Source organism: Equus quagga, chromosome 14 (assembly GCF_021613505.1).
Source record: "Equus quagga isolate Etosha38 chromosome 14, UCLA_HA_Equagga_1.0, whole genome shotgun sequence".
NCBI lineage: Eukaryota > Metazoa > Chordata > Mammalia > Perissodactyla > Equidae > Equus > Equus quagga.
Genome location: NC_060280.1, coordinates 18618460 through 18632330, shown reverse-complemented (window position 1 = coordinate 18632330; position 13871 = coordinate 18618460). Strand labels below are relative to the sequence as shown.

At 46.2% G+C, this 13871-nt stretch overlaps 1 protein-coding gene and 2 long non-coding RNA genes across 7 annotated transcripts in view; 2 read left to right on the top strand and 1 right to left on the bottom strand.

The window, feature by feature from the left end:
* Nucleotides 1-13871, bottom strand: part of IRAG1 (inositol 1,4,5-triphosphate receptor associated 1) — a 119751-nt gene that overhangs the window by 20899 nt on the left and 84981 nt on the right. For all 5 annotated transcript variants that reach the window (XM_046686074.1, XM_046686076.1, XM_046686078.1 and 2 more), the window contains 5 exons: nucleotides 11479-11509; nucleotides 9014-9154; nucleotides 8392-8523; nucleotides 6190-6331; nucleotides 117-166 (listed from right to left, as the gene is read on the bottom strand). In XM_046686074.1, the coding sequence (XP_046542030.1) occupies nucleotides 117-166; nucleotides 6190-6331; nucleotides 8392-8523; nucleotides 9014-9154; nucleotides 11479-11509 (496 nt within the window). The remainder of the gene's footprint in view (nucleotides 1-116; nucleotides 167-6189; nucleotides 6332-8391; nucleotides 8524-9013; nucleotides 9155-11478; nucleotides 11510-13871) is intronic.
* LOC124252497 (uncharacterized) lies at nucleotides 77-5226 on the top strand. Its single transcript, XR_006891969.1, has 2 exons — nucleotides 77-199; nucleotides 4978-5226. It is a non-coding gene; the product is annotated as an uncharacterized LOC124252497 (long non-coding RNA).
* On the top strand, nucleotides 9450-11186 carry LOC124252496 (uncharacterized). The gene is made up of 3 exons (XR_006891968.1): nucleotides 9450-10062; nucleotides 10536-10585; nucleotides 10918-11186. It is a non-coding gene; the product is annotated as an uncharacterized LOC124252496 (long non-coding RNA).

Genomic DNA, 13871 nt, shown 5'->3' with positions numbered 1-13871 from the left:
GCTCCGCCCAGAGGTTCTTTGGCACCCAGGGATCCAAGAATCAATGACCTCCTGGGCGACTGGAAACTTCTGTTGTACTTCCTCTGGGAGCCTTGGTATTCCTTGAACATGCCTACCTTTCCCAGCGTGAGGGACATGGACCGCGCTGTGCGAGGGACCCCGTCTTCTGCAGCAGGAGGGAACAGAGAAGAGAAGGCAGGTAAGTTTTCAGAGTAGGCTCCAGAAGGAAACAGGCAGACACTAAGCCAAAGTACCTATGGGCCAGAACTGATCCTCAAGGGATGGTCCAAGGGCCTAGGTGTTGGAGACACTGAATTTGGCCCTTCACCCTCTGAGATGATCACCAGCAGAGTGGGGACTTTTTTGGACAGAACTTCATCCCAGCTCCTCTGGGCTCTATGAGAAGCCCCAGTCTTGGACCTCTGATCTCCATCTGACACTGCTGCACAGTCTCTGGGCAATACCCTGGAGAGAGTATGAAAACTGCTCGTAGCAATACCAAGCCTTATTGGGTCATTTCTTGATTATCCAAGGGATGTACAGTCAGGGAAATGATGAGCAAGGAAGGTGCAGGGTGGATAGAGAATGGAAATTCAATACGTCACCTACAAAATAATTCAGAACAAAGGAAACCAGCCCTAGGATTTCCTTCTCTTTAGTACATACATTAAATGATAGAATTCATGTAAAATGTTTAGCACCACATCTGGATAATACTGCCACCAGAAAACATTAATGTGTATAGAGAAAGGTTTTTGAAAGCTCAATTCACTTTGATTCAGTTTGACCAATGTCATCTAGACTATATATCTGTCTATCCCACGTATCCATGTATTTTAGGTATGTCTCTTAAAAAGCACATGGCTGATTTTTTTTCCTTAATCTAATCTGAGATTTGCTGTTAACCAACAAGTTTAAGCTGTTTCTATTTCTTTTGATTATTCATATATTTCTACCTTCTTATTTTGAATTTTCTATTTACCTTGCTTCATTAATCAATTTTTTCCTAACCACCCCTCCCACCCTCTATGTTGGTTTGGAAGATATACATTTTAGTCCTAATCTTTAGTGTGCCCCCTTTTCATTTTCAACATATTATGTGACTTTAAATTTAAAATTAATCATGATCTCTATTCTTTTCTTGAATAAATCTTAAAACAATAACTCCCTCAAATCTTGAATTATACTGTTTCTCAGTATTTTTATTTCACCTTGTTTTTGTAATCCCAAATTATTCATCATAATTGTTATTTTATAGAGTGAATGCTTTTTTAGATTTACGCACGTGTTTACAAATGTCTTTGATCACCATTCCTTCTTGCAACTTATATTCTTTTGATCTCAATTTTATTTTTCCTTAAGTATATCCTGTAGTTGTTCTTTTGGAAAGGGTCTGTGAGAGGTAAACTCTCTCAGTTGTTGTCTCAAAATATCTTTACCTAGCCCTCAAACTGCCATGATAATTTAGCTGCTTATATTATCTCTAGGTTGATGGTTATGTTTTCTCAGCTCTTTGAAGACTTTACTTCATGTCTTCTGGCTCAATTATTGCTGTTGAGAATTGTCATTCCTTTGTAAATACTCTTTCTTCTCTCTCTGGTTACTTTCAAGATCTCACTTTGTCTTTGCTGTTCTGCAGTTTCTCTTTAACGTGTTTTCATTTCTCCTGCTCGGAAGTCACTGTACTTTCTGAATCCAGTGATTTATGTCTTTCTTTAGATTCTCAGATTCTAGAAAATCCCTTTGAATACTTCCTCTTCCCCATTCTTTCCTTATGGATCTCCTAATAAGTGTCTTTGGAATTTTTTCATTGTATACTCCATATCCCATATCTTACAACATTTCTTTCATATTTTTAATCAATTTATTCCTCTGAACTGCATTTTCAGTAACTTCCTCAAATCTGTCTTGTGGTTAACTATTTTTCCTCAACTTTGCTCAATCTGATTTAAATGTTGTATCATTCAGGATAAGCTAGGTTAAGCTAGAATAATAAACAACTGCAAAGTTTTAGCAACTTATAACAACAAAGATGTATTTCTTGCCTATGCTGCATGTTCATTTGCTTCTGAGTTGGCAGCAGGTTCTGCTCTGCATTTCCTCACTCAGGACTCAGGCTAATGGAGCTTCTCCTATTGTGGAACAGTGATGCTTGTCACGTTAGGAGGAAGAAACATAGGGCAAGCTGCACACTAGTTTCTTAAAGGCTTCAGCTCAAATGTCACACGTGTCGATCTGCTCACATTTTATTTGCCAAGTCACACAGCCTCACCTACCTTCAAGTGGCTGGAGAAGTGTGCCCAGAAGGAGGAGGCTGGGAATATTGAGGACTAGCCTCAACTATAGTAACTACCACACCTAAACTACGTTTTTAATTTCCATGACTCTAGTCCTCATTTCTAGGAGTTCTATTTTATTCTTTTTTGATAATTGTATTCTTTTATTATCATGTTTCTGATTCATTTTTATGCGTCTGATAATTTTAAACATAGCTTTTAAAAAAAATTTATCAAATTGTTTTATTATCTGCAGTCCTTAGGATGTGATCCTGTTGTTTGGTGTGTCTGATGATTCGTGCTCATGGTGGATGGTTTTCTTGTGTATTTTGTAATTCTATACTGTGAACTCATCTTCAGTGAGGCTTTATGTAGAGGAATCTGTAGCCGCACCTGACGCAGGAAGGGTTAATAATCACTGGAAAAGGCTTGCCAACAAACTGACCCAGAGGTGAGAAGGCCAGTTAGCTAATGAGGGGTAAGACCTCCAGGGCGGGGCAATCTAAGCCAGGCACGGTCGCCTGGGGGCACAGATGGAGACAGGAGGGGCCGTTGCCTAGGAGGCCTTGCATGCTCCTAGATAAAAATATAGGAGCACAGCAATAACATGATAATATCAAAACAGAGGCCAAGGGAGGGCTCCTTGAGAAATCACTGAGAATTCTTGGCATTCACTAATTACATTGTCCAGAACACCTGTGTATGTTTAATAGATGTAAGCTATGTATATATTGAAACGCTGGTTATAATAAACTCAGAATGGCCATCAGCCCTCTCCGCATCTATCCTGATGTGTACATTGGATTGCAACACTGACAGAATCCTGTGTGGCCTGGGTGGAGGGTGTCTCTCTCCAGAGTGGCTCTCTGTTTCTGGCAGTGTTCCTAGAGGCACCACCGTGATGGTCTTTTCAGATTCTCCACATATCGCATCATCACTTCTGTTGTGGATGCACTTTTGGGGAACACACTTTTCCCATGAAGAAGGAGAAAGTATTTTTTTTGCTACTGGAGCCCAGGGTGAAACAATCAAACTTCCTTGATTTCTCTGTTGTTTCTTGAGTGTTTCTTTCGTGTCCAAGTTCTGTCTAAAGATGCAGTCCTTGGAAAGTCTTAACTTTCTATGGGAGTCTTAGAGTCAGCTCTCTGCCATGTATGCTCGAGGGCTCATCTCAGATTGCATGCAGGTGCAAAAGCCCAGATCCCAGATAACTGAGGCTGACTCTTGGCCCCGAGGAAGCTGCAGGGTCAGCTTGGTTTCAGTTCTCTTTTCTTTTCTTGTCTCTGAGTATTTCAATCTCTTTTCTTGTAGATTCAGCTTTTCTTTTAGACTAATGTTGGCTTAACTTTATCCAGCAGAAGCTTCAAAGTATTTGTGGTCCAAGGATTTTCAAGTTTTCCAGTCAGTCAAAATAGCAGAACCAGAAAATATTCTTTACATATGAAGAGTTCATACAAATTAATAAAATATCAATCTTACAACTGGGCAAAAGATATAATTAGAGAATTTACACAAGTGGAAATACAGATGTCCAATAAACATTTGAAAGGGTCAAGAAATACAAATTAAAACTATGAGATGAGATACAACTTTGGCCCATCAAAGTAAAAAATATTCTTGAAAAGAAAGGACAAGAATGTCAATGGCACAATAAATCGAGCATTATTGTAACCCATTAAATGGAAACATCGATGAGTTATTTGCTTTAAGAGCCTTATAAGTACTTCTTCCCCCTAAGCTAGTATTTATACTTCTAGAAATCTATCTTAAGAAAATAATCCCAAATGCAGACAATTAGCATGTCCATCTTCAGGAAGAAAATAATAAGTGCTATATTTTTCTTCTAACTGTGTATCACCTTCTTGAAATCAGAGATATTTTTCTTTCACTGTAGTCTTCAGAGTCTCAGACATAGACAAAGTGTGCCAGAAATCATACAAAAGCTTAAAAACCAAGCACCATGAGGGAATGGCCACAGAGTGTCCGATGGACACACCTGTTGGGTGGGTGCTGGCCCTCTGCACCAGCCCATGCTGAGGTCTAGCTTGGAAAAACAGCAGAGTGGGAACAAATGTCTGAAAATCACTTATTCACCATTCAAGACTCAGTGACTGTCTCTGTATTGTAAACACTTTCTCATCCCCCTGGACTGAATGTGGGACTCAGAAGTGTGCTCCCCGCGGAAGTGTGCTTACCTCTGTTACTGGTTACACTGCCCTGCCCTCCCCGCGGGTTGGGAGCTCCTTTGAGTCAGAAACTGTGTGCCCTTTACCTCTATATTCCAGTATCACATGAGGCACACCAAAGGTGCTCAATAAATGTCTGTAGAATGAATGAATGAGACTCATGGGTAACTGTGCTCATTCCATAAATCTTGGGTTCGCAGGAGACCTTGCCCCTCGCAGGATGATAATGTAAGAGTCCATGTATTAAGATTTCTTTGGTGGCAACTTCCCCAACTTCCAACTCTGACAGAGCAGTTTGTTAGAGGCCCAGACGCACGGGGTCAGAGGCCTGGCTGCCAGGATCGCAAGCAGACAGTCTGCAGCGTGTGTCCACTGCCTTCAGCCTCTGGGAAGCATCACTGATATTCCCCAGGAAACTTGTGAAACCTCCTGTTTATAAAGGTTTCTCCCTCTGTTATACTTTCTGTACTTTCCCTGCGCCTGCTCTTGGTTACACGGATGTTTGCATTCCACAGGGATTCCTGTGGCTAAAAGGTCTGTTTTCTCCTGCTAACACCACCCTCGTCAGCCAGAGCCCAAACCCTGGCAGTTCCCAAGGAGAGATCCTGGTCCCAGGCACCGTCTTCCTCCTCCTGGACGGCGGCAAGAGCCTCCTCACGCGTCTCTCCAGGCCTCAGCGTCTACACTCCCTAACGCACTGCCCACTCTGAAGTCAGACAAATCTGCTGAAAATAAAATCTGACATGTCAGGTGGCATAAACTTACCAGTGACTCTTTATTGCCTGGAGGACAAAGGCCTCAATTATCAGCATGGCCTGGCATGTGGCCCTGGCCTACCAAGTCTTGCCTTCAACTTGACATCATCACACTAGAATACTGCAACCACATCAGTTTGTTTCCTGTTCTCTCTCCAAGCTCCACATCTTTGTACACGCTGTTTCTTCCACCTGGGATGTAGCTCTCCCTCTTGCCTGCAGAACTCCTATTTTTACTTTAAAATGCTGCCCAGCTGCCACCCATCTGTGAAGCTTTCCTTGACTCTCTCGAGCAGAATCAGGTGGCCCCTCCTCTGTGTTCCTGGAACAATTTGTATAGAATGTTTTTTTAAAGAGAGTATTTTTTTTAAAACCTTACTCTTGCCCGTGAGTCTGCTGTTTATCTCAGCGATGTCTCCTTAGCCAGGCCCTCACTCCACCCCCGCTGCCCAGACTTCATCTCTTGCCTAGACGGTCGTAATAGCAGCTTCCCATGGGCTTCCCTGTCCCTGGCTTTGCCCCACTTATGTAACTGCCACACCGTAGCCAGAGGGAATCTTCTAAACAAATATGATTGGGTCATTTCCCCGATTGGTTGGCTCCTTAATGCTTTCTAGGATAAAGTCCAAATTTCTTAGCATGTGCTGCCTAAAAGGGGGCTCTAAGGCACAAAGACTATAGTGTCTGGGGTCTGTCATTTCACAAAGTTGCAGCCTGTGGGCTTTGCATCAATGGTCAGCTGCTCTGGTTAATTGTGTCAGGAGTTGCTCGGGGCCATTCGTGTTTTCTGGTTCCAGGCCCCCAGGCTCACTGGAGCAGCTGCGAGGCCCCTGTGGGCAGCACTGGGCAGGCACAGTGAGCCTTGCTCAACCTGAAGCAGGTCCTGGGGCTGCCCTGATAGCTGTGATTCTAGCCTGGAGTCATCAGGGACCCAGACTGCAGGGCCAAGTTGGGGCAAGAGTCAGACCTTACCAGAGGGGCCACAGCTGCGGCTTGAATTCTGATTTGCAAGTTTTTTAAACTCCATGAGCTCCGCATGGTCCTTCTCATACGTCCTCTTCAGATTCTCCACATACTGCATCATCACCTCTGTGGCCTTCGACATGCGCTTTTCCTGCAGGGAAGGAGAGCGTGAGTGCACAGGGCAGTTGGAGGAAAGGCCCGTGGGCATTTGTTTGCTCAGAGCAGGGCTCTGGGCTGGGAGAATTGGAAGGATACAGGGACCAATCAGACGTGACTCTGCCCTGTAAGAGTCTGCTGTCCGCCATGTGAGCTGAGAGGGGGACTGAGGCACCTGCGCTCAGGAAGAACCAGAACAAGCACAGCCACAGCGTGTCAGGGGATGAGAGGTAGGAGGAGGCACCTCTGCCTGCAGAGAAAGGGCCAGAGAGGCTTCCTGGAGATGGAGTGAAGTGGATGTAGGGCGTGGGCAGCGTCTGGGCGTGGAGGGCAGGAGGGACAGAGAGCATTCAGGCCAGGAACTCCAAGAGCAAAGGTCCAGGGCCAGGACATCACAGGGCTTGCATCTGGGTGAGGTTTCTCCTCCAGACAGGAGTCTTTGGAGAGTGAAAGGGGGCAGTATTAAGAATTATGCTGGGACAATAGGCATATACCAGTACTGTCTGGAAAACCAGGAAAGTATAGGTCCTCTTACATGTGTAAGAATCAGCTAGCAGTTGGGTTTGTTTGCAAGAAGAAAAGGGAGTTAGGGCTGGGTTGTGAAGGATCTTGAATGCTGGACTAAGGAATTGGGACTTTTTCTGAAGGAAAAGGGGAGCCATCTAGTGCCTTAAAGTAAGGGAGTGACATAATCAGGCCCCCAAGTAGAGACTGGACTGAAGGGAGTGAGAGCAACAAGGAAAGAGAGGACAGGTGCCTGAACCAGTCTAGAGGAACCGGAGAGAAAGGTGAAGACTGACAATGGAAGCTAGGGGTGGGGAAGCCATCAGAGAAGGCTGAAGCCTGGAGCGAGCAACACGTGGGCTGAGAACACGTTTGGGAGGGCTGTAGAGACGGAGGAAGGTTTTCTCTGCTTATGCTCTTGGATCCCTCAGAGAGCCCAGCCCAAGGCCTGCCCGGCCACAGAGGGACACGCTCAGTGACCATCCCCTGGAAAAGTCCGTGCAGCCGTGAGCTGAGCCCAGCCGCTCCCTCAAGCTCTGCCTTTGTTGCTGCTCCCAGCTGGAGTGACTTCTCGGGTGCTGCTGCTGAGTCAGGCGCCCGTTCCCCGGAAGAACACTGGGGTGGGACAGCACAGCGGCCTGTCCTTCCTTCATTCTACGAAAACTGCTTGGGGTTGTGCCACAGAACTCTCCGCTGATGCAATCGATGTAGCAGGGCAGGGGTCCACGGGAACAGCAGCAGTGGTAATAACATCTAGGTGCTTAACAAGTATCTCAACATCCTATATGGTAGACACTGTCATCACGTGCATTTTACCGTTGGAGAAGCTGGAGCACAGAGAACTCGGGAACTGGCCCAACGTCGCACAGTGAATCCTGGTGGAGCTGGGATCAGACCTCAGGCAGTCTGATCCCAAGACACCATCCTGGATCAGGGTGGCGCCCGGGGTGCTTCAGGGTTTCAAAGTGGCCGAGAGGAAGCCAGCCCTGGGCCTACACCGCTGCCCTGCCACTCACAAGTGCTATTACCTGTCTGAGACTTCATGTCTTCATCGGGGAATAAGGATATTTACTTTACAGGGCTGCCTGGAGGATTAAATGAAATGAAATAGTTTTTCCTAAAGAATGTTTTGCCAAATATTAGTTCCATGGGAGTTGAACAGGTATTTTCCGAGAAAAATAAAAGGGGGGATGGTTCTTCAGTGAAATATATTTGGGAAATCCATAGATAAAGTTAAACAGGCTTCTGCACCATAGGGCTTCTCAGAGCTTTGATTATGCCAACACGTATAGACATCTCCAAGAAAGGGAGGTAGAACGCAGCAGTTCCCAAACTTATGTGTCCACAGAAAGCTTTTTCCAAGGAGAATCTCGAGGGTTTAGCGGTCCACCAAAAATACTCTGAGAAAACCACAATAACATACGTAGGATGTCTGGCACAGAGGAAGCCATCAGTAAGTGGCATCTGTGGTTGTCACTGCTTACACTATTGCTCTAGGTACTGCGGGCAGAGCAGAGCCAGTCAGCAGGGCTGGGGGCTGGCGAGGCTCACCTGGCGGACGGCCCCCACCATCTCGGCTCGGCTGGAGAGGCGAGCAGCCAGGCGATGCAGGACAGCGATGTCCTCCAGCAGCTTCTGGTAGGTCTCCCGGTGCTCACAGTGGTGCCAGAGTGAAGCTGAGGACTGAAGAGTGAGAAGGAACATCACCCGGGGTCCTCACATACCAAGACTTACTTGGGCTCTCACAAGATGAGCCCTGGCTCCCATCCTGGCTGAGAGGAGTGGCCTCTGCAGGGCTCAGGCTATAGCTGCTTCTGGGGATTGGAGAAGCCCAATGTGGACACGCTATACCTGGCTGGCCTGAAAGGAGGGAATCACATCCAGGTCTCTTGTGCCCAAGGAGCTCCCTTTGCCATCCTAGATCACCCAGCCCCCTCCTAGGAGGTCCCAAGGCCTCAGAGGCCTTAGCCACAGCCCCGAGGTAACCAGACCTTCAGGATTTCTGCCTCAGCTCCTCCCGGCTCTCTGAGGAAGACTCTGTCCGGCTCAGGGCCTTGGCCTGATTTCCCCTTTCAGGAGACTCTACTTGGTGCCTGAGAAAAGCAGGACACCCAGCATAGCCCTTGAAGACAGTCCCTCCTCCAAGGATTCCCCAGTCAGGCTCCATGATTACCGTAATGGAAGCTTTGAAGTTTTCCAGTTCCTTCTCTGTGTTCTCTTCTGTCAGGTTGCGTTCCCTTTCAGCCTGGTGAATTCTAGATTCCAGGGTGTAGCTGTCATTTCTAAAGGCCAAGGACAGTTGTACAAACACGTTCTGTTGGGAACAAGAGTGTGGGAGAGGTGCTAGGAGGAGTTATCACTGGGAACAAGGCTACAGGTGTGTTTCTTGTACGAGCATTTTCCATCGGCTCCTGGAACCATCACCAAAGCAGCCATGCGCAAGTGAAATTCTCCCTTCACAGTAAACTGCACAAAAGATGGTGAAGCAGTAACCTGAGGTCCATGCTAGGTCCTTCCCAGGACCAGAAGACCAAATGCATTTTACTGAAAAATAATGAAAGAATAACACTTTGCATTTCCCTGAATTTCAAGAAAATAACATCCTGTATTTGGGTTTAGATAAACTCAGGTCAACACAGCTGATTGTGTAAGCAGTTTGGATTCATGCTAGGATTTATTGCATGTGGGTTTTGAAGGTTTCACATGAAACTACTGTATTTAAAGAAAATTTGAGCGGTAAGCCTTGTTGAGTTCAACCAGCCTCTTGCCCGAGTATTCTAAATCCCATGTTGAAAGCAGCTTTAAGAAGCTGCCAGGAGATAAAATAAGGCCAGGTATGATTCTGTTAGAAGCTTTCTGGAACAAATATTCCATGCCAAAAATGAATGAACTTTGAAAGGTAGCATATTGATCAGGCATGGAATTCCTGGAATAATAGGACACTGATGGGGAGGAGAAATAGACAGATGGACTCCACGCAGGGAGGAAGCAACGGCCTTCGTTTTCACAGCCTTCGTCTGCCCTGCCTCAGTCCAGAGGTAGCAGATTCATATACTCACTGTCAGCTCACTCTGCCTGAGCTTCTGACGTTCATGTAACATGGCCCATGCTGGGCAGACGTCTCCAGACGGAGAACTGAAGGCCCTGAAGAGCCAGTGATGGCGACGATAGCAGTATTGAAAGCTGCTCCTTATGGAGCACCAGCTGTGTGCCAGCACTGCCGTAAGTTTTCTGCACTTTAGCTCATTTAATCCCACAACAACTCTCTAAGATAGGAACCTGTTATATCCACTTTATGGGTGAAGAGACTGAGACCAGGGAGGCCACTAACTTGTTCAAGGCGACACAGGGAGTGGCAGAGCCAGGACTCAACCTCAGGTTATCTGATGCTGGTGTACATCTGAGGACGGGAGCTGCTGTTCAGCAGACCGCCCACGGCCCGTCTTCACCAGTGTCAGGGGGGACATTCTCCGTCCTACTCAAGCCTCAGGCAGGTTGAGTTTATCCATAACGCTCACTGTTTAGTTCTCTACCCCTGGTTACCTCCTCAACAGCAGTGTGACGTGGAGTCCTGAATTTAGTCGGAACACTCGGGTCCAAATGTTGGTTCTGCTAAGCTGATCTGGGACCTTGGGGAAGTTATTTAATCACTCAGTTTCCTCCTTTTTCTAATTCCTGCCCTACCTGTTTCTCAGAGCTGACGGGAGGATCAGCTGAGAGGATGGATCTGAGTGTGCCATGAACTGTAAGTGCAATGACTGTGTGCAAGGAGCTTGTTACTCCCTGTGGCAGATGTTTCACATTGTCTGTCTTCCTCTGCTTATGGGGTCCACTGGGTCTCAGGAAGGGTATGCTCATTTTCTTGTTATCCATGGCAAGCCAAGCTATAGTCTTTATAGACTGTAAAAGCTTCCATCCTCTCAGCCCAAAGTGAAGAATTCTGGAATCATCCATGTTCTTGCTCCCTTCCTTCTATCAACTCCAGGAGAATTGTCTTGGAACCAAACTAGTGTGGCATCCACAGTCCTCATTGGTCTTCTTGACTGTGTTCTCTTTGTCCATCTACCCCTTCACCAGAATGAAACCAGACAAACTCCTCTCCGCTCACTCACCACCCCGATGGGGACAGCATCTCTACAGAGACAAAGAGGCCCCAAGGGCAGCAATGGGGGATCGGGAAGGCCGGAGAGCTGACAGCACAGCCTCCCTGGGAGCCTGGCTGAGCTGGCTTCCTTACATCTGAAACCCTCGACGCGAAGCACCTTCTTCCTCCAGACTTCCTCCAAAGTTTGAAACTTGAAATCTGACCATCTTTTAATCATCTTGAAATAAATTTGACTCAAGTCTGCAGCCTCCCAGCTGACTTTGTGTATCTAAGTTATACTTTTAAAGAATATAAACAATCCTTGAAGGAATGTGGAATTTCCAACTACCTTCTCATCTCTCAGCAAATCTGTCAAAATCTTCCATTAACCATAGGGGGGATCCCAGCGGCTCAGTAGGGCTGACCCCGATGTCCATATTACCCAACCGACACTCATTCTCATTTTTGCATTAAAATGTGAGGGCAGAGGCTGGAGAAGGGAATGTTTCGAATAAACCAGGCACTAAATTTCACAAAGCACCGGTGTTACTTACCTCAACTTCCTTTTCAGTGAGTGGAGGGGCACTGTGAAAAAGAAAAGACACGCTAATGAACTTCACCCAACCTATGAAATAAACCAAAAGGTGACTTCGAATGACCAGCAGACCATGTGCTTCTGGGAGTGGAGTAAGCCGAGTTGGTGAGATGGAAAAGACACAGGGTCCCCTTGTGTGAGCTCTGTAACCCAGGCACTATTTTCCAGATATTGACTCCTAGAGGAAGCGTGGTGGAAAATACTGGATCCTGGAGTTGGTCCTCCACCAGTGCCTCTGCTGTCTGTGACTTTGGGCAAGTTATTTAATCTATGTTTGCTCAGCTGTAAAATGGGAATAATAATATCTACCTTGCAGGAGTCTTACAAGGAATATGCGTCTGTATGCATGCATCTTTATGTATAAATATATATATGTATGTGTATTCACGTATATATGACACTCGCACATGCATTTGTGTACATATACATGCATATATGTGTGCACGTACATGTGTGTAGATACATATGAACATTCACACGTTGGGGCCCTCAGGAGGTGTAAGCTATTATTATGACTGACTCACAGGCTTGTCGTGAGGACTTCATCAGAAAATGCATGAGCTATGTGCTTTATAAACTGGACACATCTGAGTAGCCATTATAATTTTGGGGGAGCTGTCCAGGTCTGCAAAGGCTGACCCTCCTCCTGCCTCTGAGGGTTGGGACAGGGTGCATGTGGAACAAAGAAGACAAGGCAGGAAAGAGGAGCCAGAGCTCCAACCTCCTCTGATGGCTGGAATCAGAGCTCGGGCAAGAAAGTCCCGGCGGGCACAGAGGTGTCCTTTGCTCTGCACACGTGCTCTGTGCTGCGGCTGCCACTGGTCCTGCTGGTAACTAACGCCAGCCCCGTTCTGAGACCCGGACAACATAAATACTGCTCGGGCCCTTTCCTGTGCTGGGGTGGGAGGACCGGGAGGGGTCCTATCGACGTCACAGACTTGGCCACAGAGTGTGCTATCGATAAGATTCTCAGGAAACACAGCTTCCTCCCTTTGACAGGTGTGGAGGGACCACAGGAGCAAAGGTAGGGGTCAGCTGCTCTGCAAGGGGCAGGTTCTCACCCCCGGCAAGGGGCTGTGAGAGCTTCCTGTCAGGATGAGGCAACAAGACCCCACGGCCGTCACGTCAGCAGAGTGCAGAGCACGGGGTAAACAACAGCAAAGATGTTTGACACTGACAGTTCTTGTCATAGCGCCACCTGTCAGGCCCTTTCCTCTGTGGGCCGGCCAACACCGTCTCGACTGTCACAGAGAGCGTGCATGCATGGCTTGAACGAGTTATCAGTCTCCCTCTGCATGTTTTTCACTCGTGGCTTAGTTTGGATATTATGTGAAACTTACATATTTTCATCAGTTATTAACCAAACATTTTTCCATTTTGGTGACTCACTTTCTGCTTTTTAAAAAAACGTATCAAGGCCTGAGTACTCAGGGAGGTGTAATTTAGGTAAAAAGCCGCAGGACATGGCCAGCTCCTGATGCAGAGAGCTATATCTTGTGAACTGGCCTGTGCAGCCAGAGGGCAGAGCCATGGGCCTCCAAAAAGACAGACACCTAGCAGGTGATGTACCAGGAGACACTCTGGATGGCATTGCCTGCCTCAGAATTCAAACTCCCTTAATAGGTCTTAGAATAAAACCAGGGTGTTCTGTGAGCTGGTCCCTACCAGGCTCTCCTCTTGCCACTCTCTAGCCACAAGGGCTATTCTACCCCTCAAACACACTTATCTCATTGTGGCCCCAGGGCCTTTGCATTACTGTTCTTCCGTTATTTTTCACTCTTTTGTGACAGTTTTATTGAAATATAATTCACATACCATAAATATTTACCCTTTTACAATTTACAATTCAGTAGTTTTTAGTGTATTCACAGAATTGTACAAGCCACCACTACAGTCAATTTTAGAATTTTTTTTGACCTCTCTAAACAGAAACACTGTACCCATAAGCAGTCCCTCTCTATCTCCCTCCACCCCCATCCCGAGCCCTAGGCAACCACTAATCTACTTTCTGTCTCTATGGATTTCCCTATTCTGGACATTTCATATAAATGGAATCATACAACATGTGGTCTTTTAGGTTCATCATAACGTCTTTAAGGTTCATCCATGTGGTAGCATATTTTCATGGCTGAATAATACCCATCGAATGGATACATCACATTTTATTTATACATTCATCAATAGATAAAACATATGATTTGTTTCCACGTTTTGGCTATTATGAACAGTACTGTTATTGAAAATTAATGTACAAGTTTCTGTGTGGACATATATTTTCATTTCTCTTTGTTATATGCCTAGGAGTGGAATTGCTGGGCCATATGCTAACTCTGTGTTTAACTTTTTGAAGAA